The following is a 27,767-nucleotide window of genomic DNA, read 5'->3' as shown; positions in this document are numbered from 1 at the left end:
CATGTCTTGGACACTCGGGTGAAGAGAGGGGCGGAGCTGTCAACTGATCACCACCTGGTGGTGAGTTGGCTTCGATGGTGGGGGAGGATGCCGGTCAGGCGTGGTAGGCCCAAACGTGTTGTGAGGGTCTGCTGGGAACGTCTGGCAGAGCCCCCTGTCAGAAGTAGCTTCAACTCCCACCTCCGGCAGAACTTCGACCACATCCCGAGGGAGGTGGGGGACATTGAGTCCGAATGGGCCATGTTCCGTGCCTCTATTGTTGAGGCAGCTGACCGAAGCTGTGGCCGTAAGGTGGTCGGTGCCTGTCGTGGCGGCAATCCCCGAACCCGCTGGTGGACACCGGCGGTGAAGGATGCCGTCAAGCTGAAGAAGGAGTCCTACAGGACCCTTTTGTCCTGTGGGACCCCGGAGGCAGCTGATAGGTACCGGCAGGCCAAGCAGAATGCGGCTTTGGTGGTTGCTGAGGCAAAAACTCGGGCGTGGGAGGAGTTTGGGGAGGCCATGGAGAATGACTTTCGGACGGCTTCGAGGAGATTCTGGTCCACCATCCGGCGTCTCAGGAAGGGGAAGCAGTGCAGTGTCAACACTGTATATGGTGGGGATGGTGCGCTGCTGACCTCGACTCGGGACGTTGTGGGTCGGTGGGGGGAATACTTCGAAGACCTCCTCAATCCCATTAACATGCCTTCCAATGAGGAAGCAGAGCCTGGGGACTCAGAGGTGGGCTCCCCCATCTCTGGGACTGAGGTCACCGAGGTGGTCAAAAAACTCCTTGGTGGCAGGGCCCCGGGGGTGGATGAGATACGCCCGGAGTTCCTCAAGGCTCTGGATGTTGTAGGACTGTCTTGGCTGACACGCCTCTGCAACATCGCATGGACATCAGGGACAGTGCCTCTGGATTGGCAGACCGGGGTGGTGGTCCCCCTCTTTAAGAAGGGGGATCGGAGGGTGTGTTCCAACTACAGAGGGATCACACTCCTCAGCCTCCCTGGAAAAGTCTATTCAGGGGTCCTGGAGAGGAGGGTCCGTCGGATAGTCGAGCCTCGGATTCAGGAGGAACAGTGTGGTTTTCGTCCTGGTCGCGGAACAGTGGACCAGCTCTCTACCCTTAGCAGGGTCCTGGAGGGTGCATGGGAGTTTGCCCAACCAGTCTACATGTGTTTTGTGGACTTAGAAAAGGCATTCGACCGTGTCCCTCGGGGAATCCTGTGGGGGGTACTCTGAGAGTATGGGGTACCGGCCCCCCTGATAAGGGCTGTTCAGTCCCTGTACGATCGGTGCCAGAGCTTGGTCCGCATTGCCGGCAGTAAGTCGAACCCGTTTCCAGTGAGAGTTGGACTCCGCCAGGGCTGCCCTTTGTCACCGATTCTGTTCATAACTTTTATGGACAGAATTTCTAGGCGCAGCCAGGGTGTTGAGGGGGTCCGGTTTGGTGGGCTCAGGATTGGGTCACTGCTTTTTGCAGATGATGTTGTCCTGTTTGCTTCATCAGGCCGTGATCTTCAGCTCTCTCTGGATCGGTTCGCAGCCGAGTGTGAAGCGGCTGGGATGAGAATCAGCACCTCCAAATCCGAGACCATGGTCCTCAGCCGGAAAAGGGTGGAGTGCCCTCTCAGGGTTGGTAGCGAGATCCTGCCCCAAGTGGAGGAGTTCAAGTATCTCGGGGTCTTGTTCACGAGTGAGGGAAGAATGGAGCGTGAGATCGACAGGCAGATCGGTACGGCATCCGCAGTAATGCGGGCATTGCATCGGTCTGTCGTGGTGAAAAAGGAGCTGAGCCGCAAGGCGAAGCTCTCAATTTACCAGTCGATCTATGTTCCTACCCTCACCTATGGTCATGAGCTATGGGTAGTGACCGAAAGAACGAGATCGCGAATACAAGCGGCTGAAATGAGTTTCCTCCGCAGGGTGTCTGGGCTTTCCCTTAAAGATAGGGTGAGAAGCTCAGTCATCCGGGAGGGGCTCAGAGTAGAGCCGCTGCTCCTCCGCATCGAGAGGAGTCAGATGAGGTGGCTCGGGCATCTGATCAGGATGCCTCCTGGACGCCTCCCTGGTGAGGTGTTCCGGGCACGTCCAACCGGGAGGAGGCCCCGGGGAAGACCCAGGACACGCTGGAGGGACTATGTCTCTCGACTGGCCTGGGAACGCCTTGGGATTCTCCCGGAAGAGCTAGAAGAAGTGGCCGGGGAGAGGGAAGTCTGGGCATCTCTGCTCAAGCTGCTGCCCCCGCGACCCGACCTCGGATAAGCGGGAGACAATGGATGGATGGATGGATTTCAATTATAACATTGTAATTCCATGTAATTATTTGTGATGTATTGTACTTGTTGTTATAATCACACTTCAGTTTCTAAATTTATGAAACATCCTTTAATAATACTTATGAAAAATTACTGTTTCTATATCCCTTTCCCTATTAAAACATGGTACCAAAATCACACAACAGAAGATACTATACAGATATTGCTAAGACATTTAGACCATTGCAAGTAAATGAAAATGTTCATCTATCCATCCATTTTGAAACCCGCTTATCCTGAGCAAGGTCACAAGGAAGCTGGAGCCTATCCCAGCAAGCATTGGGAACAAGGCAGGAACAACCGCAGAACAGGATGCCAGTCCACTTCAGGATGAATATACACACACAGGCCAATTTACCAATGCCAGCTCACCTCACCTGCATGCCTTTGGATTGTGTGAGGAAACTTGAGAAGCCAAAGGAAGAAGAACACGCAAACTACTCTCCACTCATGGAGCACCTGGGACACGAACCCTGGACTCCTTGCTATTTAATTAAAACTATTAAGGAAATATAAAAAAAGGTAGTTCCTGAAACAGTTATATTTTCCTTTATTTAGCAGCAGAATCTCAAAGGCAGTCAGAACAAACTTTACCTGTAATTAATTACTCTAAATTCAAATTTAGCAGAAAATGTTTCTTCACTCTTTTTAATCTTATTTTTTATGTACTGTAAGTGGATTTACTTGCTGATTCAATGTTAAGAGTGCAAGTGGCTTGTAAAACTTACTTGGTTTCAGTTTGGCCAAGTCATTGCTTACATTTTTTGCTAGGTGCTTCACTCTGGGCAACTGAAAAATGCAGAATGGAACTCCCAGGCTACAGAGGAAATACTTTTGTGTGCTGCACAAATGATATGCTAATAGGCACATGTGGAAGAGAAATATTTTTTTTGTTTACAGCTTGTACAAATATCTCCAAAACTCCTTTCCTTTACATCTCTTGTGACGTTAACTATGCTTTATTAATTAATATGTTAAAAATTACTGTGCACTATTATTCCTAGAACACATCACCAAAAACATTTGCCATTTAATCCAAATAAGAAACACCTACCTACATGAGACTTCCTCATTGACATTTAGTGAGAATGTCAAATGTGAATAAGTTGTACTGTGTTGGTAGGGTTATTTATTTTGCCAAAAATATTCAAGCTTTTTTTTCATATTGAACTTGTCCATATTGCAAAGAGAACCAGTTAAATAAATATTTATGAGATTGCCTGTTTATAACTGATTCATGAAACATAGTAAAAAAACGCTGCCTTATCATTAATTTAATAGAGTTTATATATTGGTCTTAGAAAGTGGTAGAGTATATTTTGTGTCTCAAAGAATCATGCCAATAACAAAGAATTAACAGAACATCTATTCAGTTGCAGATTTATGAATTTAAAAATGTCTTTACTGAATTCATGCATGTTTTATCATATTCTGAAGTTAATTTGTTTTATGGTGAAGTGAGACCCGAGTTTAAATACAATCAATAACACATATCCCTGTCCTTACCTATGGTCGTGGATGGTGGGTAAAGACTGGAAGAATGAGATTGGGAGTACAAGTGGCAGAAATGAGGTTTCTTTACAGGGCCACTGGGCCGACACTCAGTGATAGGGTGAGAAGCTCAGCGCTTCTGGAGAGCTTCACAGTATTGTTGCTGCTCCTCCAGATTGAGAGGAGCCAGTTGAGGTGGTTTGGGCATGTCGTATGGATGCTCCTCTTAGATTCATACCTCCCGCCCCCACCCCCTAAACGATGGGTGGCTATCTCTGGAGCAGCTCTAGACAGAGACCCTGCGGCAGACCCAGGACACGCTGGATAGGTTCTCTGTCTTGCGTATACCTAGGAATTCACTATGAAGAGTAGCTGGGGACAGGGAAGTCTGGGTTGACCTGCCTGGCCTGTTGTCACTGTAACCCTTACTAGGAATAGCAGTTTCAGAAAATGAGTTGAAGTGTAATGGCTCATTCTAAATTGACCAGATATGTGTGAGGGTGTTTGTCTTTTTCCATTACTGGTATATAAGAACACACGGTTATTGTTCATGGTTGTTCCAATACTGTTCCATTTTGAGGGCCAACTATTAGCCAACATATGAAAGTTTAGTTTGTCTTGTACTGTGAACAATCACTTTTTATTTGTAAAGTTTCATGAATATAATGCTGGCACATAATTAATCATGATATTATACATAGTTGGTTCTTGCAGTTGTTTATCACATTAGTGTTTTTTCGATTACAGTTATTTTAAAGACCTTAATCTGTAACTTCTATCATGAAAACGGCTTATTCCATGTCAATTTTTTTTCCCCTCAGTTGGTTATCCCACACTATAAAGCCCTTTCACTTTCAGTTTGGACATATCACATCAGACAACAAATAACTTATATTTTGGATAGTACAGTTATCTAATGTCTTAAATTTTGCTGGAAATTGTGACTTGGCATTTAACCATAAACGTACAAACCCACAGTGTGAACATTTGAATTAGGAGGTTTGTGACTTGGATGAGAAGAATTTTCTGAAAAGTATTTCAAATGAGTAAGGCTTGTGAACTGTGTCCTCTTGTTTTATTTTTACCAGTGTATGATACTTGTACTTGTAGTACAGGACAAGACATTTGTGATCCAAGAATGATAATAATTCTAATCACTGGAGAACAACAGTGGGCTTCAAGAATTATTACAGTCAATAAGACACACTTCCCACTTCTCATGCTTACTTTGATGCCTAATTAATGATTATTTCCCAAAATAGCATTAGTATAGAACATGCCATTTAGTCTTTAATCTTTACTTTCTACATTTAGTAGATTGTCCTACCAGTGACACAAATGTTTAATTGCTTTTGCTTCTCATGAGGTTTAAATGTCTGTTCTTGGGGCCAAAGTTACAAGTCTGTATTCTTTTTAGAATGTTTAATTTGGGCGAGTGTGTCATGGTTTCATGATTGTGACATTCCTGTTTCACCTCACCCAGTTTTAGCTTCCATCTTGTTAAATGATCATTCCAGTTTGCTCCAGTTTCATTGTTTTCTGTAAGTTAATTGTATGTGCACAGTGTAAGCAGGATTTTGTATTAGGATTGTTTTTTGGCTCAATTGAGGTCTTTTATAAAAGTTTAAAAAAAAAAAGGTGGATCCTAATGCCTGGATGTTTTATAAGGAACTAAATCAGCTTGTTCATTTTTGACATAAATTTTCCTAATGTGAATTATTGTCAGTTTAAGAGGTTGTATAAACTTTAACTAATGACTTTTTACAAAGCAGGTATTTTTTATCTTCCAGAATACAAATTTAAACTTTCGTGTAACATTCATTAGGGTCTTTATTTAAAGCTTGCAGTCTTCATACCCAATAAGTAACAACGTCTTTAAAATAAAGAGTGAGTGTTACTCCTCATAAATAAATAGGATGGAAAATGTTCAACTCTTTTTAAAACATACTCTTTTGAAACTTATTGCAGATGAAGTGCAACGTTTAAATTTTGACAGTGGGGACACTGAGAAGGTGATACAGCATTTACATAAAGAACTTGTAGAAGCGCAAGAATTGGCCAAAGTTGGCAAACAGAAATGTGTTGAACTGCAAGGTATGTTCATATTTATGGTTTATTCTGATTTTTGTTTTCCCTCTGTATGTAGGCATTTGATGTGCTGTGCGCTAAATGAACACATTTTGCTAATCATCAATGCACATAAACATTAGCTGGATTTCTGAATAGACATTTTCTCACAGGTGTAGAGTCCACACTTTAAACTCCAGCCTGGATGCTGTCTAATTCACTTGTCATGTTCACTCCATGTCTGCATGGGCTTTCTACCAGTACATTGGTTTCTTCCCATATACCAAAATGAGGCAGGATGGTTGGTGAAAGAGTGAAAATTGGTGTTTCCTATGATGCACTAGTTTCCCTTTCCTTTGTTGTTTTACATTTACATTTATTTTCTTGGTAGAAGCTTTAATCGAAGGCGACTTACAGAGTAGAATGTAATCAAGTAAACATCAGGCAGGGATACTGTTTTTAAATAAATATTACATGGCAAGGTTACAAAAGCGATCATCATAAGTAAAGAGTTCAGAACAAAATACAAGCGAGTTACAATTCCTGGATTACAAACCTAAGCAGTTGTATGTTGCTGTGAGCCCGTCTGGCCCTGCTTGGGACTAAGTCATTGCAGAAAATGTATAGGTGTCATTGCACATCGTCAAATATCATAAATATTTCCTCTGCAAAAGTAGCATTTACTTGTGCTACTTAATACTTGTGTCAGCAGTTATCATGCATCGTTTTTTTCCTTTTTCAAACATTTTTTTTTCCCTCTCAGCCTTACTTGAAGAAGAACGAAGATCTAGCCAGCAACAGGCCGAGGAATCGAAAAAACAGATCCAGTTTCTTCAAGGTTTGGTACAGTTTTCGTTTACTCACATAAGTGATCTTGGCAGTGGCACCCATGACAAAATCTCAAAACCAGACAGTTTGGAAATGTTATTAAATATGTAGTTTAAAGTTCAAAAGAAAGCAAAAAAGCTTATTTTGAGCTTTTCTGAGGATGACATATAATTATTATATTTAACTCGTTTCTGGGTATTTTTTGGTAATTAACTGATGAACAAAGTTACCCATTCATTATTTAAACAAATGCCAGAGAGTCCTTAAAGAAACATAGTTGGCATCCATAGCAGAAGATTTGTAAAGTTCAAAACAAATAGCACAACATGTTAGCTTTTTTTACCTTGAACTTAATATATTTTAATTTAAAACGAAAAGTGACAGAAGTTATTTTCAGGAATGTTCATTTTAAAAGACTTTCATTCCTTCTAAGTGTTTTTTCATGGATATTTGGAAAATGGATACTTTTTTTTAATCGTAAATCATAGTATTGCTCTTTCTCCAACATGCAGCCCATTTGCACAAGCTGCAGAAGGATATTGAAATTCTTAAGGAGGAAAAGGAAAGCGAGATCTCAGACACGAGAGATGATCTCGCTAATGCTCAAGAGGAGATTTCAGTGATGCGACATGCTATGGAGGTGGCAACATCAGAGCGGGAGAAAGAAATAGTCTTTCTGCAGGAGGATCTCGGCACAGTGCGACTTGAGCTGGAGAAATGGCGTAAAGCTGCCTCCCAGTATGAAGAAGAAATCACTGGATTGCAGGCCAACTTCCAGTTTCAAAGTCAGCAGAAGGAGAGGACTGAGGAACTTCAAGGTAAATATCACAAGTAATAACACCCTTTACTTAGTACTTTCTTGAAATCAGCAGTTGCAGCCTGGGGTCTTCTTGGGTCTGACATAACAAGCTGCACACAATTCAGTTTGGGAATTTTCAGCTATTCTTCTCAGTGTCCATCCTACCTAACAGCTCTTGAGAGGATATGCTGTCAGACAGCTGTTTTCAGGACTGTTCAGAGATGTTCGATTGACTTCAAGTCTGGGTTTTAGCTTGGCCACTCAAGAACATTCACAGAGTTGTCCTTAAGCCACTCCTATGGTGTCTTTGCTTTGTGATTAGGGTCATTGTCTTGTTGGAAGGCGGACCTTCAGCCCAGTCTGAGGTTTAGAACACTCTGGAGCAGCTTTTCATTAAGGGTATATCTTTGCACGTTGCACTGTTCATCCTTCCCTCAACCCTATCTAGTCTCCCAGATCCCAGTCCTACAGCATGATGCTGCCACCATCATGCTTCACTGCTGGAATGGGTATTGCACAGATGATGAGCAGTGCCTGGTTTCCATCAGGTCCGATGCTTAGAATTAAGGCCCAAATTTTTCAATCTTGATTTCATCAGACAAGACAACCTCATTTCTTGTAGTCTCAAGAGGACTTTGGGTGCCTGTTTACAAATATACAAGTGGGCATTCATGTACTATTATTATCTGGCCACTCTCCCATAAAGTCCACATTAGTGGAGAGTTGCAGTGAGGTTTGTCCTTCTGGAATTTTCTACCATCTCCAGACAGGTTCTCTGGAGCTCAGCCAAGAGTGATCATCAGATTCTTGGTCACTTCTCTTACCATGGCTCTTCTTACATGATTGCTCAGTTGGGCTGGAAAAGACAGCTCTAGGAGGATTTGTGGACATTGTAGACTTATTCCATTTAAGAATTATGGAGGCCACTGTGCACCCGGGAATCTTCAGTGTGGCAGAAATGTTCCTGTAGCCTTCTCCAGATCTGTGCTTTGACACAATCTTGTCTCTAAGCGCTGCAGAGAATTCTTTTGACCTCAAGGCTTGGTTTGTGCTCAGATGTGAGACCTTCTTTAGACAGCCTTTCCTAATCTTGTTTAAGTCAAGTGAGTTGACCACAGGTGGACTCCAAACAAAATGTAGGAACAGCTCAACTAATGTCAATAGAATGGAATGTACCCCAGCCAAACTTCAAGTGTCATAACAAACGGACTGAATATTTTTGTCGGTGTGAGTTTTTTATTTTTAATACATTTGCAAAAACTCCCCAAATCCTCATTTTGCTTTGTCCTTCTGGGATATTGAGCATTGTTTGACGAGGGAAAAAAAATATTTTTTTGATTTTAGCCCAAGACTGCAAAGTAAGAAAATGTGTAAAAAGTGAAGGGGTCTGAATACATCCTGAAGGCACTGTGCATTTAAATAGTTTATTGTTATTAATTTCATTGTTTTTAATGGTTATTAATGAAAAAACTGAAGCAATCATGTCTTGGGTTCGATGCACTTTGCTTCAGTTTGATTTCCTTTTTGTTTATTACAATTTGATAACGAGTCTTTCTCATTTACTGTAATATTATTAAAAAAGTATGTTTATGCCTTGGTATAAAGTTAATGGTAATACAGATAAGTCAGTTGCAGTAAAATATACACTTAGTGTTGCTACAGTATGTATGGAAACATAAGCACAAAGCTATACTTATATATTTTTCTATGATGATAGAATGATAATGTAAGATGTAAGTGATGTGGTGTTGCGGTTCCTGATTCTCACATATGTGTAAAGTCTCAAGGCAGTTATACTTAAAAGTATTATTTTGACATATTCAGTGATTGCCTTTTTCACCCTAGAAGAAATCGAGAAGCTTCAAAAGGAGTGTCTGAGACTACAGAGGGAATGTGCTGCTTTGCACAAAGAGCGAGAGGGCCTTCTTGAAAAGTTGCAGCAGCTTGAGAAGGAGCTGGACAGGCAAGTCTATTTTTGTAGTCACATTCTAAATATTTACAAACACAGTAGCTTTTTTTTTTTTTTCTTCAAGCGCACAGGGCAATAAACAATAAACTGCTAAAGAAACTGGAAATCATCTCAACTGATGACAGACATCCATTACATGTAGAACTAAACTTCAGTAAATCAGGAAGGATAGTTGCTTTGAAAACCCACACAAATCGCTCCAGAAACTCCTTTCTTCCTAGTGCCATACGACTTTTCAATAAGAAATATCGGAGATAATGTTTAAGGTTTTGATATATATCCTGTTACCTTTTTTTTTTTTTTTTGGTATAGATATGTTTTATCTAACTGCCTTACCTTAACCTTTCTTATTTCTATTTGTATGTTTTATTTCATTCTGTCTGTTACTTGTTATTAGATGCAACTCAGAAGGCAAATTTCATGTTTTCCTGTGTAAACATGACCAAATAAAGAAACCTAACCTAACCTACTTGATAATGGCAAAATATTTATTTTTTTTTTTTTTTTACTTATAACAAGTAACAATTCTATTGAAGAATGTGAAGACTAAAGAAACAAAGCAACCATTGTTAGAAATATTTTAAAGCAGATACACTACTACGAACGGCTTCCACTGCTCAATAATCCTATATATATTTTTAACCTACACAGTATTTAATTGATGAAAGTCTTTTAGTCTCTGGACTTTAAACATCTCTTTGTTGGTAATCTGTATTTTCAAATTAGAAACTTTGTTTAATGTGCCATCATAACTACACCTGAATCTGTGCTAAATTTTGGTATTCAGGATATCCACATTTCCATATTCTATCACTACATCGACACGGATACTGGAGGTATAAGAAGCTGACTTACTTAGTAGATAAATGAACAAAGTTTTGCCATTATGCAGTACAAATGTTTGAGAGCTTCTTTTTAGTAAATGAATGAAAAGTAAATGTAATTACAGAATTCTAAGTCAGTTCTAAAGTTGGAAAAGTTTGGCTTCTTAGTAACTATACAATACATGCCATTCAGTATTAATTTCTTATTAAATATTAATTTTTAGCTTACAGATTTAGCTTAGTGGCATGTATTTTCATTTTCTAACAGACATCATATCTGTTAATAATAGCTGCAAGGCTCTTTTTTCATTCGACATATGCATGAGGTTTGTAATTCCAGGAGGAAGTCACTTACATGCACAGCTGTTGAATGGTTCATAGTGTGTTTGATTGAGGGTAATTGAAGAAATGTTATGTGACATTCATTGGTATAAAAAATACACACAAGTGGTTCTACTAGTAATAGGATGCCAAGAGAAAAGCTGGAATTACATTCTGTTTGCAGGGAAGAGCTGGTTGCACCTGGCTTGAGATTTCTATATCCGATTTAGTATCTCAATTAAAGGCAGGTTTCTAGGAAGGGAAAGGGGGTGGGGGGGGAGTTTTATAAATCTTAAAAAATAAGAAATCTTGACTGGTAAAGGGTACTATGGGACCAGTATTCAGCTAGAGATCTCACTCTGACATACAAGGGCATCTGTCTTTTCTTTATATGTGCTGTGAAGAACATTACACAACTCTTCCCATCTCTGCAGTTTACATGATGTAAGCTGCATGGTGACTTTCCAATGTAATATTTGATCTTCAAACAACAGTTTATATTGCATTATAGCACGTTATTCTTCCTTAGGTTTTTGTTAAGAAATAAGTAAATTCCTAACTTGATTGAAGTCCTGCTCCAACTCTGCTTTATGTGCTTTACTCTTTGTACCTCCTACAACTAATTACTATCAAATGAACAGCACTCTGGGGATTCAGTGCTGCTTCAGAATATGGTACCAGTGTGGAAGATGCATCAAGTGCAAGATGCGACTGTCAGTTGTAGCCATGTTTTGACAATCTTCTTCTACCTGTCTTTATCTTTTGAAGTTTTCAGCATTTAGAAGATTTGTGATCTTCAGAGATCTGTTTATTGGCAATTTGTTGGCATCCTCTGTGAATTTCTTCTATTATGGGCAAGACACAAAGTTTGTTTAAAGATTCTGACCAGGTTTCCATAATCTTTTGTCAAAACTGGTGGTAGAAACGATACTATCTTGAAATAATGAAGAGATATGTAGTATTTGTACCATCTCAGTCAAAATTTCAGGTGAAGAATGGAACTGAGTCATCAACATAACACTCTGCATCAGTCTACTCAAAGTATGGTATAATTCGACTAAATATTATACGCCTTGTGCACTTATTTGGAGTCACGTTATCTACATTACAGCAGGCCAAGACCTTAAAGCTACGTCCATAATACTACATTTTCGTTTAAAAATGGCATTTTTAAACAAAGATTATCTCTGTCCACATTAGAGTTTTCACATTGTTCATGAAAGACACTCTGCCCACACCATGACCAAAAACATACATGATGTTTGCCTACACTGGGCATGAGCGCATCAGTAGAAAAATCTTTGTATGTATGCTTGGCCCCCTTTTTAATCGTGAAGATACTCAAGTATTTTAAGTGACAGTTCTTTGTTGGGTCATTTGATTTTCATTAGAACATTAGAACACTCTAGATAAGAACAGGCCATTCAACCCAACAAAGCTCTCCAGTCCTATCCACTTATTTCTTCCAAAAAAACATCAAGTCGAGTTTTGAAAGTCTCTAAAGTTCAGCTGTCTACCACACTACTTGGTCGCTTATTCCAAGTATCCATCGTTCTTTGTGTAAAGAAAAACGTCCTAATGTTTGTGCGACATTTTCCCTTAACAAGTTTCCAACTGTGTCCTCATGTTCTTAATGAACTCATTTCAAAATAACAGTCTCGATCCTCTGGACTGATTCCCTTCATAATTTTAAACACTTCAGTCATGTCACCTCTTAATCTTCTTTTGCTTAAACTGTAAAGAGACAGCTCTTTTAATCTTTCTTCATAATTCAACCTCTGTAGCCCTGGAATCAGCCTAGTCGCTCTTCTCTGGACCTTTTCTAGTGCTGCTATGTCATTTTTGTAGCCTGGAGACCAGGTTTATAGCTCTCTGGTTGGGCTGGGGATCTTTCCAAGGTTGAACATGATATGAAATATGGTGTTGTTTAATCAGTTGGCATTCTAATACGTGAACTGTTTTCATTTCACATAATTCTTCCACGTGAAGCCTGAAAACCATGAGGACTGATTTAGATCATTTATGTGAGGTAGAATGGCCAGTGGGGGCTGGGTGGTCTCGTGGCCTCGGAAACCCTGCAGATTTTGTTTTTTCTCCAGCCCTCTGGAGTTTTTTTGTGGTTTGTATTTTTTTTCTGTCCTCCTTGGCCATCGGACTTTACTTTATTCTTTGTTACTTAGTATTGCCTAATCTTATTTTTATATTTTTCATTTTTCATCTTGTAAAGCACTTTGAGCTACATCATTTGTATGAAAGTGTGCGATAGAAATCAATGTTGTTGATGTGTTTTTCCTTTAGCTCTCGCAAACACAGTGTGGAGCTGACCAGTAACCTTGGAGTACTGCAAAAGACTCACAAAGATCTGGAGAACAAGATTGGTGCTATGGAAGAGCAACACCAGCAGGATGCCAGTGGTCTCAAAAACCTTCTTGCAGAAGCAGATAGTCGGGCACAGACATTGCAAAAAGAGGTACTGTTAGTCTTAAATAATTAGAATCGCTTTATCCAATTGCAGTGGTGGAGCAGCTAAATTTGTACTCCAGTAAAATTCTTTTGACACTTATTTTATTTTGTGTGCGACAGCCTGTGTTTAGTAAACAGGACGGATGCTGTATGTACACAGTTTGTACATTCTCTGTTCATATGGGGGATTTGTGTATGTCCCAGTTACCTCCCACATTCCAGAGTTTGGCATGTTGGTGCTGAAACTGAGATCATGCACGTGTGCTTGGGTGTGCCTTGTAATGGGCTGGTGTTGCATTTCAGGCTGGTTCCTTGCCTTTTGTGCCTTGCTATTGGGGTAGACTTCAGCACTCTGCATACTTGTAAAGGAGTAAGAATGTCAGAATTTAAGTGGATGGACCTGTTTGTTTTAAAAGAATATTCAGTATGCAGAAGTTGTAATAGAGAAACGTGCACCAGCTTATATTTGTGAAAATCCACACACCGCACACATACTCAAGTAGAATAAAAGCAAAAATATTATGTGTGAATTTATAGTTGCTTTTTGAAATTAAAAAATCATATTATACATTAAATTTTTCTTTGGTAGTAAAAAATTAAGTCATAATATGACCATATTATGTAACGTATTTATAGCATATTTGTGGCAAGTTCACTTTATATGTTTACAGTGCATTTACTTTACATTTATTTTGTGGACGTTTAGCCAAAGCAACCTGGCCACAGTTCAGCAATGCATTAATGGAAAGGTGCTGCTGGGCTTCACTTTGTTTCCTGTCTGTTTAAGCAAATCTGTGTCTTGATTTATTAAGTTTGCATTTGTATCTACTTGTGAATTTGTATCACAACACTCTGCCCCTGGACTAAGTCAAGTGTACTCTGCACAAAATAAACTGAATTGAATTGAACTGTAGATCAGAATATCTTGCACACTTTTATAATGTGAATAACTGGCAGGGGTTAAAAGGCTGCCCTTTGTCATCGATTCTGTTCATAACTTTTATAGACAGAATTTCTAGGCGCAGCCAGGGTGTTGAGGGGGTCCGGCTTGGTGGACTCAGGATTGGGTCACTGCTTTTTGCAGATGATGTTGTCCTGTTTGCTTCATCAGGCCGTGATCTTCAGCTCTCTCTGGATCGGTTCGCAGCTGAGTGTGAAGCGGCTGGGATGGGAATCAGCACCTCCAAATCCGAGACCATGGTCCTCAGCCGGAAAAGGGTGGAGTGCCCTCTCAGGGTTGGGAGCGAGATCCTACCCCAAGTGGAGGAGTTCAAGTATCTTGGGGTCTTGTTCATGAGTGAGGGAAGAATAGAATGGGAGATCGACAGGCGGATCGGTGCGGCGTCCGCAGTGATGCGGGCTCTGCATCAGTCTGTCATGGTGAAAAAGGAGCTGAGCCGAAAGGCAAAGCTCTCAATTTACTAGTCGATCTACGCTCCTACCCTCACCTATGGTCATGAGCTATGGGTAGTGACCGAAAAAACGAGATTGCGAATACAAACAGTTGAAATGAGTTTCCTCCGCAGGGTGTCTGGGCTCTCCCTTAAAGATAGGGTGAGAAGCTCAGTCATCCGGGAGGGGCTCAGAGTAGAGCCGCTGCACCTCCGCATCGAGAGGAGTCAGATGAGGTGGCTCGGGCATCCCTGGTGAGGTGTTCTGGGCACGTCCAACCGGGAGGAGGCCCCGGGGAAGATCCAGGACACGCTGGAGGGACTATGTCTCCCGGCTGGCCTGGGAACGCCTCGGGATTCTCCCGGAAGAGCTAGAAAAAGTGACTGGGGAGAGGGAAGTCTGGGCATCTCTGCTCAAGCTGCTGCCCCCTGCGACCCGACCTCGGATAAGCGGAAGAGGATGGATGGATAACTGGCAGGTTATACAAATTGCAAAGAGATGAGACAGCAAGTTAGTAGTGAAGATGGAACAAATAACATCTTGCTTTTGTAGTTTTTCACGGTCATGCTGAGCCGAGGCATAACTACACAAGCCGTAACCATCTTTTGTTTTCATTTCTGTGTCATTGACTTCATTAAGCAAAACTGCTAAAGGTGTTACAGAATGTAGGGAAGCATTCACGTTATCATTTAATAATCATTAATAATAACACATTTCGAATGTCTCCTTTTGTATTTACAGTTAGGTCCATAAATATTTGGACAGAGACAACTTTTTTCTAATTTTGGTTCTGCACATTACCACAATAAATTTTAAATGAAACAACTCCGATGCAGTTAAAGTGCAGACTTTCAGCTTTAATTCAGTGGGGTGATCAAAACGATTACATAAAAATGTGAGGCAACTAAAGCATTTTTTTAATAAAATCCCTTCATTTCAGGGGCTCAAAAGTAATTGGACAATTGACTCTTTGGCTATTTCATGGGCAGATGTGGGCAGTCCGTCGTTATGTCATTATCAGTTAAGCAGATAAAGGCTGGGAGTTGATTTGAGGTGTGGTGCTTGCATGTGGAAGATTTTGCTGTGAACAGACAACATGCGGTCAAAGGAGCTCTCCATGCCGGTGAAAGAAGCCATCCTTAAGCTGCGAAAACAGCAAAAACCCATCCGAGAAATTGCTCCAATATTATGAGTGGCAAAATCTACAGTTTGGTACATTCTGAGAAAGAAAGCAAGCACTGGTGAACTCAGCAACGCAAAAAGACCTGGACGTCCACAGAAGACAACAGAGGTGGATGATCGCAGAATCATTTCCATGGTGAGGAGAAACCCTTTCACAACAGCCAACCAAGTGAACAACACTCTCCAGGGGGTAGGCGGGCGTATCGATATCCAAGTCTACCATAAAGAGAAGACTGCATGAAAGTAAATACAGAGGGTGCACTGCAAGGTGCAAGCCACTCATAAGCCTCAAGAATAGAAAAGGCTAAATTGGACTTTGCTAAAGAACATCTAAAAAAGCCAGCACAGTTCTGGAAAAACATTGTTTGGACAGATGAAACCAAGATCAACCTCTACCAGAATGATGGCAAGAAAAAATTATGGAGAAGGCGTGGAACAGCTCATTATCCAAAGCATAGCACATCATCTATAAAACACGGTGGAGGGAGGCAGTGTGATGGCTTGGGCGTGCATGGCTGCCAGTGGCACTGGGACACTAGTGTTTACTGATGATGTGACACAGGACAGAAGCAGCCGAATGAATTCTGAGGTGTTCAGAGACATACTGTCTGCTCAAATTCAGCTAAATACAGCAGTCACATTGATTCATGATACAGATGGACAATGACCCAAAACATACAGCCAAAGCAACCCAGGAGTTTATTAAAGCAAAGAAGTGGAAAATTCTTGAATAGCCAAGTCAGTCACCTGATCTTAACCCAACTGAGCAGGCATTTCACTTGTTGAAGACTAAACTTCAGACAGAAAGGCCCACAAACAAACAGCAACTGAAAGCCGCTGCAGTAAAGGCCTGGCAGAGCATTAAAAAGGAGGAAACCCAACATCTGGTGATGTCCAGGAGTTCAAGACTTCAGGCTGTCATTGCCAGCAAAGGGTTTTCAACCAAGTATTAGAAATGAACATTTTATTTCCAGTTTATTTATCTGCTTAATTGATAATGACATAACGACAGACTTGCCCACACCTGTCCATGAAATAGCCTTTGAGTCAATTGTCCAATTACTTTTGAGCCCCTGAAATGAAGGGATTGTGTTCAAAAAATGCTTTAGTTGCCTCACATTTTTATGCAATCATTTTGTTCACCCTACTGAATTAAAGCTGAAAGTCTGCACTTCAACTGCATCGGAGTTATTTCATTTAAAATTCATTATGGTAATGTACAGAACCAAAATTAGAAAAAAGTTGTCTCTGTCCAAATATTTATGAACCTAACTGTATGTATGTTAGTTTACTTTTAAGCAAATAAAGATTTTTCTTATGTTGTAAAGTTTTACCACTTGTCATCTGCACCAACACTAATGCCATCCATCCCATGATGCCTGCATAGAGTCTGCCACGTGCACCATAGTCATCACTGTCTGTTGCCATTACAAGTTACAAATTGCACTCCCTTTGTCAGCTGTAATTAATTTCCGCAATAATGTCCCATTTGGAGATGGTAAGCAACTCACTTCATTGTGTTTCTGAAGGCAGCAGTTTGCTTCTCTGCCTGTTGGCGCACTTCTAAATACCAATGCGCTGGCAGTCATGCTGCCTTACACAGTGGGTGATTTCTTCTTGAGTTTTGAAGTTTTCTAGCCCATGACATCTGATTTATTTCCACTCTGAGTTCTATGCTTGTTGCTGCTTATATACTGTCATTAACAGCAGAAGTTGAAAACAAACTCGGCTAACAACAATGCTGAACAGTCTCTAAGCTAAATCACTAGTAATTATAATAATAATACTAGCAGCGCTCCACGCCTTTCCTGTAGCAGTTTTACATTTTTCAAATTACTTTGACTCTTTTTCTTGAATGTAAAAGCAGACCAAATATACTGTATCCATCCATGTGGGCAAGGCAGGGGGAGTCTATCACAGCACTTATGAAGGACAATGCAGGAACAACTCTTGGACAGGGTATTAGTCCAATACAGGGTGAAAACACACACACACACTGAGGGCCAAATTTAACATTGTCACTTCATCTAAACTGCATGTTTCTGCTCTGTGTGAAGAATCTAGAACATTTGAAGGAAATTCACATGGACATGAGGAGAACATGCAAACTCCATGCATGGAGCACCCGGTGCCCCAGTTTTCTTACTGTGAGGCAGCAGTGTGGCCACAGCACCACGTCACCCACAAATATGTATATGTCGTCAAAGTCTTTAATAATTATAAAGCAGCGGATATGACTTGGGTTTGATAATTGTCTTGTTGTTTGTAAATTTTGAATTGTGTTTTTTGTGTTGCTTAGTTAAAAGCTAATTTCTTTTGTATGGCTCTTCTTACTGTAGTTTGACTCAAAAATGTATCCATCCATTTTTGTAACTGGGGTTGCAGGGATATCATAGCCTGTCCCAGCAAGCATTGGGAACAAGGCAGGGCCTATCCCTGGGCAGGTCACCAGTGCATTAGAGTAGACATACACACTCTCCCTCACATCAGTCTAATTAACAAATACATTAGCAATTACACATAGTTAATACTATATGGTATGCTAAAGTCCAAGTGGCAGTGGAATAAAGAATACTGATTTATGTTCATAGCAAACAAGGCACACTTAACTTCTGCAGTCCACATATCTCATTTGATACTCCATTCTAACTGAAAGAAAATTTTCAGTCTGCCAACAATGAGTCACTTCTCGAACACCCAGTCTGTTCCGTGTAGTCGAGTCAAGTGGCTTTATTGTCATATCATCCATACAGTGTATTGCAGCATACAGTGGCATGAAATAATGTTCAACAAGAGTGAGGTGCAACTTGTACACAAACACAGGACAAGTGCATGATGGGCAAAGGACTATAAAATATATATATATATATATATAAAATAGTAAGTGAATAGATAGTAATAATTTGAAATAATAAAAACCATTCGAAACAAGTGTAACAAATGCACTGCATCGTTTCGGTTCATAACATAGCCTTGGCTGAAAGCAGTAGATACTTAAATAAATGTAAATGTCAAATTGAGAAATTAAATGTTTTTAAATGTACTTTTCTCTTGGCAGTATGAGGAAACTCAAACCCGTATCTTGGAGTTGAAAGGCATGTTTGATAAAACAGAACAAGAAAAGCAGTCACTAGCTGAAGAGCTCCAAATGTGCAAAGCCAACCTGAAAATGCTGCAGGAGAAAGGCAACAATGTAAGCTCTTTAAATCTTTTTTTTTTTTTTGTCTTTTGATGATTGTGCTGGTCTGCTTGTTTTATATCTGTGTTTCTTGACAGGGATTCCTTTACCATTGGTGTTTAATATCATGAAACTTTCACATACAGTACACTCGATTGTCAGTCCTGCTCTTATAGTATTGCTTCCAATGAAGCTTGAATCTCACACATAATAAGAATCATCTCCACCTTGTATAATTTTCTTAGCAGGCTTATCTCTGTCTGAAAATGTTTATTGCTTTGATTTTATATTAAGGCTTCAGAAATACAAAATTGCAGTGTCCTAAAGTGTGCATATTCAGAGTAAAGCAATACACTAACATTTGTCTTATGGATTTCTAATCATTAAATTGTAGTTAAAGTGAGTCAAGGTGGTGTTGACTAAAAGTTACCAGTTCTCATTGGTTTCAGCAATAAATTGTATGTTCACAATGATCTGTAGCTGATTTGTTATGCATTATTTTAAGTACTGGACAAACACCTTAATATAGTGCTGAGCTGTTCAGACTTTGTTGTCCTCTTTTCTACATTTTAGACTATAAAAATGTTTTATATTGACAATAAGCTGTAATGTATATACTGTATGTGATGACCATTTCCAGATGTAAAATAACCTAAAACCTCTTCTAAACATCTGCATATTATTTTATTGCAATATTCTTTGACATTAAACCCTAGTGAATTCACTGTTTGAAAATGGAAACTAGTATTACATGCCTATTCTGAATCATACTTTCCTACCCAGTTGTGCACTGGGTTAAAATTTTTTCTCACAATTTTCAAATGCAAATGTGAACATCATGTTCTACTTGGCAGAATTTTAACCTCCAGTTCTCTTTGGTTTTCAGAACCTCTTGGAGACTCATATATTTAAGATTTCCAAGATTATATAACTGACATTCTATTTTATTTAGAAAGATGCAGATCTGATTAAGGGAGGTTATTTGTGTTTCAAAATGGTTTCCCCACTCTCTATTTTATTTTGTTTCTTACATTTTTAGTATTTTTATGTGGGCACATCATGTTTTTGCTTTAAATGGTTTTGTTTGGCTTCCTACAGGATAGTTTATGAGATTCAATTTCAGAAAAATATTGTTTGTTCTGAGTAACTTTTCCTGCACGTGGAATCGCAGTCCAAGTGCTAGGGTCTCAGAGATTCAGTCAGCTGCCACCAAAGTAAGAACGAGCGTGCATATCAAGCATGCCCTTGAGATGAGAGCCGTGTGACCGTGACATAGTGCTGTCCATCTTCTATAGATAGCAGGACAGTAAATCTGTTAATTCCTGTCAGTCTTGAGTATTCGAGGCTCAGTGTGTACCAGGTTTGCCCCTTAGTTCTTACTGGAGGTTTATGTAGAACGTTTGGCACTACTTTGAATTATTTCATTTAACATTTACATCAAATTGAATTTTAACAAGCATCAATTTGTATCTCAAAAATAAAAAAAAAATAGAAGAGACCACTGAATAAGCCGTTGAACAACAGTCTGGGCGCATAGTGCAGCCAAGGAAACCTTTTTGGTAACTGGAAAAAATCATTTTGGAAGTGGATGCACTAGTTAAGTGAATTCCAGATTTTCTCCCCATAGCCATTACTTTCTCATTAAAGTTAATTTAATGGTTCTATCTATACATTCACTTCAAGTAAATCAACAAATCTTTTGTTTCTGTGATATCTGAATATAACAAAATAAACTAAAAATGATCATCTTTTATCTATTTATTTATTTTACAAAACAAATACCATTAATCAGATATGCGGAACCTCATTAATTACTTGTGCTTCTTGGCTCTTCAAGATGGTGGGCGACAGAATAAAAGCAGATATTCTGAGTTCTCTTCTCTGTCCTGGGTACCTGGGGTTTTCTTGTTTGATTAACCCTCAGTCTCTGACAAAAGTGTTCTGCTAAATTCCCTGAAGTTCAGTGGAACATTTCCCGTGACTCTGTAAAGCTTCAGCCCACTCCAGATTTCATTTTACTTTTTTAACGTAAATACTGGTTAGGTAAAAGTCAGACTGCATTCTGTTAAAGTAGCTTTACACTGCTCTTAAAGAATACTCCACCCAAAAGCAATGATTTTCTTTTTATGTTATTTACCCAATGTTTAGTTTAGTTTGTAGTCATGGCGGAGAAACATTTTTAAATCCCATATTTTCATGTAGAAAGGAGATTAAAAAAAAGAGTCAGTGGTGACCAACATGGGACAAGAGCAAACATTACATAAAGGTCCATGAAAAACAGTCCATGTTAGTTGTGGCCAGAGGTTTACGCACACACTTAACCACAATTCACCAACCAAAGCCCACCCTCTCAACTTGTCAGATGAAAATCGCTGTTTTCTTTTCAGGCCATATTCATGTTGTGTACAGTGTCACTAAAATAAATAATGAAAGAAGGAATTAAACACATAAAGCAACGAAAAATATATTTCATGACAATTATTGATACATGTAGCTCTCCAGTGAACAGGACGCTGCAGTGGCGGCTGTGCTTTAGCACAGTGTCACTGAAGTGAATAAATGAAGAAATAATAAAATGCGTATATAAAGAAATATGCAGCAAAAATTGATCCCCCATTCCAGACCCTTCAGCGATAGGTGAAAATCTGCGCTATAGGAAGACCATATAAATAAACATTTTTTTTTTATAGTTTAAGGCTTAAAATTCCCCTCCCACACGCTTTAAACACATGTAAACTTATTAAAACACACTTTGTAAACACATATGATATGTGGATGCCGGGCTAAGGATATGAGTAACATAATAATAATAATAATGTAGCGTACCATCGATTCATTCATGCTGTATTTTGGTGAGCGACATCCGCGTAACGCTTTCCTTCCAAAAGCATATCCAGAAGTTTTACCTGCTCCTGAATGGTCAAGGTGTTCCTCTGGCACTTAGGCTCACTACTACCAAAAGACTTAGAAGATACAGGACATTTGGGAGCCATCGTAGGGCTTACAACAAAACGAAAAGTTCACAAAACGTTTGCTCACAACAATCGGACCACAAGCAAGGTACGCGATACGCAGAGAAATGAGATGCGTCGGGAATCCACGCTCGCTGTTCTTGCGAGATTACACCACATTAGCAGCAGCCAATCAGAGCCCAAGAGAATGAAAATCCCGCTCTGATTGGTTGAGTCTCCTCTTTCAGCCAATAACGGGTCTTGTAAAAAATCATCTGGGTACTGTAACGTGAAACTTTGTCTACCGTAGCGTATAATGTACGTATATTTAATGATTTACTGTATTGCTTAAATGTTAAGATATGTTCCACAGAAAAATCCGCGATATAGCAGGGGCGCGATAGCTAAACCACGATATAGCGGGGGATCACTGTAATTCATTCTTTTTATGCTCCCGTATCATTTTGTAATTAGTTCCTTATTGCCACGTTTATCATTTTTATTTTGTCTGACGCATTCCTCCATACATACACATCTACTTGTGAGTAACACACTACCCTGACAGTGCACTGTTATATGGCATGGAATGCATTAGAAGTGGAACTAAAAAAACTAATTTAAAAGAGTTGGCTTTGTAGGAATTTTTAAAAAAATATGTAACAGTGCACTGTTCTAGTTATTGTCTGCACAAAATTAGAATTAGCTTTGAGAACTTAATGAAAATAAAAAGGAAAATCTACTATATTACTCAATTCATATTTGTAAAGCACTCCGACTCGGAATTCCTGCCCTAAATCTTTAATGAATTAATTTGCAAACAAATGAAGTTGAACCCACAGTACAACTAGACAGAGAAGACTTGTTTGGGTAGTTGGTTCACTTGCCTATTGACTTGAGGAGCCGAGAAGTGCCAGTGCCAGTGCCTTGAGGTTCAGCCATACTGTAAGCTAAGCCCTTTGCAGGTGAGTGGGCCTGTCTCTTTACTGCATTGCAGTCCTGACGGTCCTTATTTACACTTGTTTATAACTTAGTTTTTAGTCTTTATATATAAACTGTCCTTTCATTCCAGGCATTAGTAATAGACCCTTTACGCAGTAGATGTGATCTGTTCTAGTCCTGACTTGTTTGTGTGTTGTGAGTTTGTTTTTTAAAAAAACAAATCTATGGGTGATCTAACGTGTCTGTCGTAAGTACTGACCATCTGTGTTTCAGCTTTCACTGGCTTGTCCTAACAGCGCACTGAGAAGCCTTGTCTGTAAGCAGCTGGCTTTGTTCTGAGTGTCTTGACTGAACATTTCACCACATAGAAGTCTTCATGCCGGGAACAGAAGCCCACTAGTGTTGTCATCAGACGCACTCCACAGTTTTTAAGATTTGTGTGGATTCCTCCATTTTATACTTTTTAAACAGTGTTGCCAAGATCACCTTCTGTAAAACGGGTGATAGCACTAATTTAAACAATGTACTTTTTTTTTTGACCAGTTGCTTGTCTCTTGACACTTGTAAGCCCCTACCGGAGCTGACTTTGAAGCGTAAATTGATGATTTAATATCCCTTCCCTCCTTTAGCCATCCATATCGCAGCCTGTCCAAGCCATTTTCATCGGCCTTATCCTGGTTTTCCTGTATTGGTGTTTCGGCCCATTGTGGTAGAAAGGTACACTGTGCTACTGTTGAGCTACTCTGTGTGTGTGCGTGTGTGTGTACGTCTCTGTCGCTCTATGTGTCATTTCTTCACTCAGACATTTGCATGACTTTTAATTGAAACCTATTGGATTCTCTTCCCAAATTAGATAATGTAGAGTACTAATCATCTAACATTCCTTTGCCTTGCTGTAAATAAAGTCATCACTTACCGAGAATTAATCATGACTTGGTTAAACGTAAACTTTTGTCTTTTGGTGGTGTAGACAGTGAATACGCCTTTTACTGTTTTTTGGCAATGTGAGCATCTGAAGCAAGCACTTTCTTTTTTTGCTTCTAGAACCAAATTGGCTCTTGGTCTATACCACCATTGCTACAGCTCTGATGGGCTGACTCTTGATCAGCCCCATCACAAGCCTGAGGTACTTATTAATGTACAGATTTGTTTTCTTTCTTTCTCTCTTTTAGGGGCAGTGGCTGCCATGGATGCCAGTGGTGGCAGTGCTGGTGGCAGTGACAGTGGTTGTGCTATACCCATGTTTCTCCAGGGCCTCTAACTAAAAGCTTCTTTGGTCCAACTCACATTACACATCTTTCCACAAACTGCTGCTTCCATCACGGCTGGGACAACTTGACCTGATTTAGTTACTTTTATCTCAAAAAAAAAAAAAAAAAATCACACCCTATTCTGGGAGTACAACAATAGGATTCTTGCTTTAATTGTATAAAGAAACATGTAACTGTATATATATATATGTAGAGGGAATAAAAATGTGGCTTCTAATCTAGATAAAACCTTATTTGCAGTTTTCCTTGTTAATTTTTTAAGCAGCACCATGGGATTTTGAAATATTACAGTGGCCTAAACTAGGCCTTTTGGTACCACACTATTTTTTCGTGAATTTTGGTGTGTTTTTACAATAAAATGCAGTGGCCACATTAGTGGGTAAATGTGGTTTTCTGATTTGGTATGCAAGCCAAATATGTAGTACGTACATGGGGCACAAAGAATCAAGTGCCTGGCTTTAGTTGTTCCACTTGTTTTTCACAAAGGTCATCCTCTAGCATGTCACAAAGTATTCTGCGATACTGCAGGGAGCCCCTTAATCTGTTACTTCATTCGACAAACTTCACCAAATCTTTTTTTTATTTTGTTTTTTTGCCTGTCTTGTTCATTTGTGAATGAATGAAAAGCTCCACATACTTCAGCTTGGGTACTTTGTATGAGTCTTCAGTGCATTTTTATGTCGTAAAGTCAAAATTAACAGTTGTCGAACATGTTAATGAACACTACAGATTTTGATTTAAAATGATGTAATTCTTCGTTTCCATTTTATATATGGTAAATATTTATATGTATGCTTGGGGGTTCCATGTTACTAGGAAACACTGAAATCAGCTGATGCAAGAACAGGCCACTGGACACCCATTTTGTTCATATGTTACGTCCACATCCCTCAATATCAAGTGCTGCATGCAGCAATGTATTCTGTGAAAAAACCAGAATGAGAAACATGCAGAAAAACACAAAAATCTACATCACTTCAGCCTTAGAAATATCATGAACATGCACGAAATGAAAGGCACACATAATAAGGTCAAGACTCCAAAATATGGCACATGTTCTACAACAGTAATGTCTGCTTTGGTTAAGACTCAGATATAACACATGTGCTAAAACAATAACATCCACTTTGGCAAAGACTCCAAAATATGGCACACACACTTAAAACAAAAATGTCTGTCTTCAGTTAAGAGTTCAAAATATGGCACACGTGCTAAAAGAATGAAGTCTACTTTGGTTAATACTCGGATATAACATACAGAAGTTCTGTTTCAGTCACGACTCCAAAATTTGGCACATGTGCTTAAAACAGCAACGTTTGCTTTGGTTAAGACTCAAATATAACGCGGTTTGCTCAAACAGTGACATCCACTTTGGTAAAGACTCCACAAAATATGGTACATGTGATTAAAACAAAAACGTCTTCAGTTAAGACTCAAATATGGCACATGTGCTTAAAACAAAAATGTCTTCAGTTAAGACTCAAATATAACGCGGTTTGCTAAAACAGTGACATTCACTTCGGTAAAGACTCCACAAAATGTGGCACATGTGATTAAAACAAAAACGTCTTCAGTTAAGACTCAAATATGGCACATGTGCTTAAAACAATAAAATCTTCTTTGCTTAAGAATCGAAATTTTGACACGCATGCTAAAACAATTAACATCTACATTGGTTATGACTCAAATATAATGCGTCCTAAAACAAAAATGTCTTCTTTCAGTTAAGACTCCAAAATTTAGCACACATCCTTAAACAATAATGTCGTCTTTGCTTAAGACTCCAAAATATTTGACCCACATGCTAAAACAGTAATGTTGGCTTCAGTTAAGGCTCCAAAACATGCCACACATGTAAATCAAAAACGTCTACTTCGGTTAAGACTCCACAGTATGGCACATGTGCTAAAAACAAAAAGTCAATTTCACTTAAGAGTCCAGAACTATTCTGGTGTGTGCGAGATTATCAATACTGTTAAAAAAGTGAACAGTCGTCCCTTCTATTACTATTAGTAAGCGTTGGTTAGAAACATAAGAGGTGCAGTCGAAAGAGTTTTAAAACTGTTTTAACGTTTTTTGTTTTTTTTGTATTTTGCTAAGTTAGAAGCCATCAGAATTGTTCTCCCTCTTAGGAATAAGGATGGTTTTAAAATCCTCTTTTAGAGTCGATTATTGGTGAATTTAAATAACGCGTTCTCAACGTAACTTAGGTCTCTTGCGCTAAACTTTGATGTTATGGTTTACATTGCTGCAGAAATGCACAGTTCCGTAGACATGACCGATATAAATTTGGACATCTTTACACTTAATTGTCAGGACTTTCACTGTAATATTTTTGTAATGCACAGGTGGAAACCAACTTAGCTGAATTTCGTGCAAAGCCCGAGAGTGCTTTAAAAAAGACGGCACAGACCGATACATCGGGGAATTTCCCTCAGCGCACTATTTTAAATAATTCTGTATTTTAACTTTAAAGGTGGAATGTGGTTTCTTAGTAATGTGTATGAGATTTTTTTTTTTTTTAAACTGTTGAATTTGTCTGGAGGTCCATGTAACCTTTAGGAGGGTTTCTTTCAGTTCTGTTTGTTTGAGTTTGATGAATCGTTCGTTAGTCAGTGAGCGAGTGTCTGGACAGGAACTGTACAAACTTAAGTGTTCTATGGTTTTCCATTATAAAAAGCCGCCCAGTCATACTACATCCTTATGCCAGTGGTACTTCGGAGTACCTCCTGTATATAGTTTGTTTGCAAATATTGTTCTGAGATGCTAAACTTCAAAATTACGTTTTTTAAGTAAATAATTGTTTAAAATATATTTTGTAAAGATATGGAAAGTACCATAGAATTTCTGGAAAATAGAGGAATTTATTTGCACTAACACATGTGATGTGCATGATTTAATAAAACAAAATTTACTCTCACTGTGTGTTTTAATTTGTTACGCACTACGTGTTGACGGTGACGAAGGGTGGAGAGTTTAGGTGAGTATGTCATACGTGTCACCTTCCAGTTCAGTCTTGTCAAGCTCGGCTTCCTGGAGGAGCTCAGTGGCGGCTGCTCCATGAACAGGCGTCTTTGGACTTCATTTTTGTTGACTTGCTTTCCAAGATTCAGAATTCTGAGACCTTTGTTCCAGCTTATTTTATGATGATTACATTGGACAACAAATTTTTTCAGACTTCCTGAAAATGTTAGGGTGATTATGAAGCTGAACACAAATATAATTTGCAAATATCATGTAAGAATTGAGAGAGACAAGAAATGAATGTGTATTGAATTTAGTTGTTTATTTGATTGCTTTATGATGCTGAAACACTGCATTAGTTCAGCTGAGCTTTGATTTTGTCATGTACTTGCCGTCTGATGCTTTCCATTTCAGTTGGCCAGTATTGCTGGATTCCATTTGCCCTGTTATTGCTCTTTCATCATTAGTGAAACCTTCCACCATATTTGTCACTGACTGCACCAAGTTTACCATGGAAGAAGTCTTAAATGCGAATGCAGAAAATCAGTCTTTGGCCACATGTTGCCACTGCATGGTTTGGTATGCTTTTGAAGCATGTGGTCACCCAGCTGAATGTAGTTTGGTACTCTGTAGTTGGCAAGAAGATTCTCTGCACCATCCTTGAATGCCTTCCATGTGATTTCCTCCATCCCTGCTGGCAGGTCATTTTGAGGATGGATCTGATTTGTGGACCAACAAAAATGCCTGCCTCAATCTTGGCATCGGGTATTTGTGGAAACATCTGTCTCAAATATCAAAATCCTTCACTTTTCGTGTTCATGACTTTGA

The 27,767-nt window shown here is 39.4% G+C and overlaps 1 protein-coding gene across 8 annotated transcripts in view; it reads left to right on the top strand.

Moving 5' to 3' along the window:
- Window positions 1-26,895, top strand: part of slmapa (sarcolemma associated protein a) — a 141,928-nt gene extending 115,033 nt beyond the window's left edge. For 4 of the 8 annotated variants that reach the window (XM_028824776.2, XM_051921004.1, XM_028824773.2 and 1 more), the window contains 7 exons: window positions 5,760-5,885; window positions 6,622-6,696; window positions 7,199-7,504; window positions 9,331-9,448; window positions 12,898-13,069; window positions 18,695-18,829; window positions 23,877-26,895. In XM_028824776.2, the coding sequence (XP_028680609.1) occupies window positions 5,760-5,885; window positions 6,622-6,696; window positions 7,199-7,504; window positions 9,331-9,448; window positions 12,898-13,069; window positions 18,695-18,829; window positions 23,877-23,969 (1,025 nt within the window). In that variant the 3' untranslated portion in view covers window positions 23,970-26,895. Of the gene's footprint in view, window positions 1-5,759; window positions 5,886-6,621; window positions 6,697-7,198; window positions 7,505-9,330; window positions 9,449-12,897; window positions 13,070-18,694; window positions 18,830-23,333; window positions 23,422-23,876 lie in introns of all 8 variants that reach the window. The other 4 variants (XM_028824771.2, XM_028824772.2, XM_028824769.2 and 1 more) reach the window with 2 other exon arrangements.
- The last annotated feature ends 872 nt before the right edge of the window (window positions 26,896-27,767 follow it).

Source organism: Erpetoichthys calabaricus, chromosome 18, assembly GCF_900747795.2.
Source record: "Erpetoichthys calabaricus chromosome 18, fErpCal1.3, whole genome shotgun sequence".
Taxonomy (NCBI): Eukaryota; Metazoa; Chordata; class Cladistia; order Polypteriformes; family Polypteridae; genus Erpetoichthys; species Erpetoichthys calabaricus.
The sequence above is the reverse complement of the archived record's forward strand: the minus strand, read 5'-3'. Positions and strand labels throughout refer to the sequence as shown.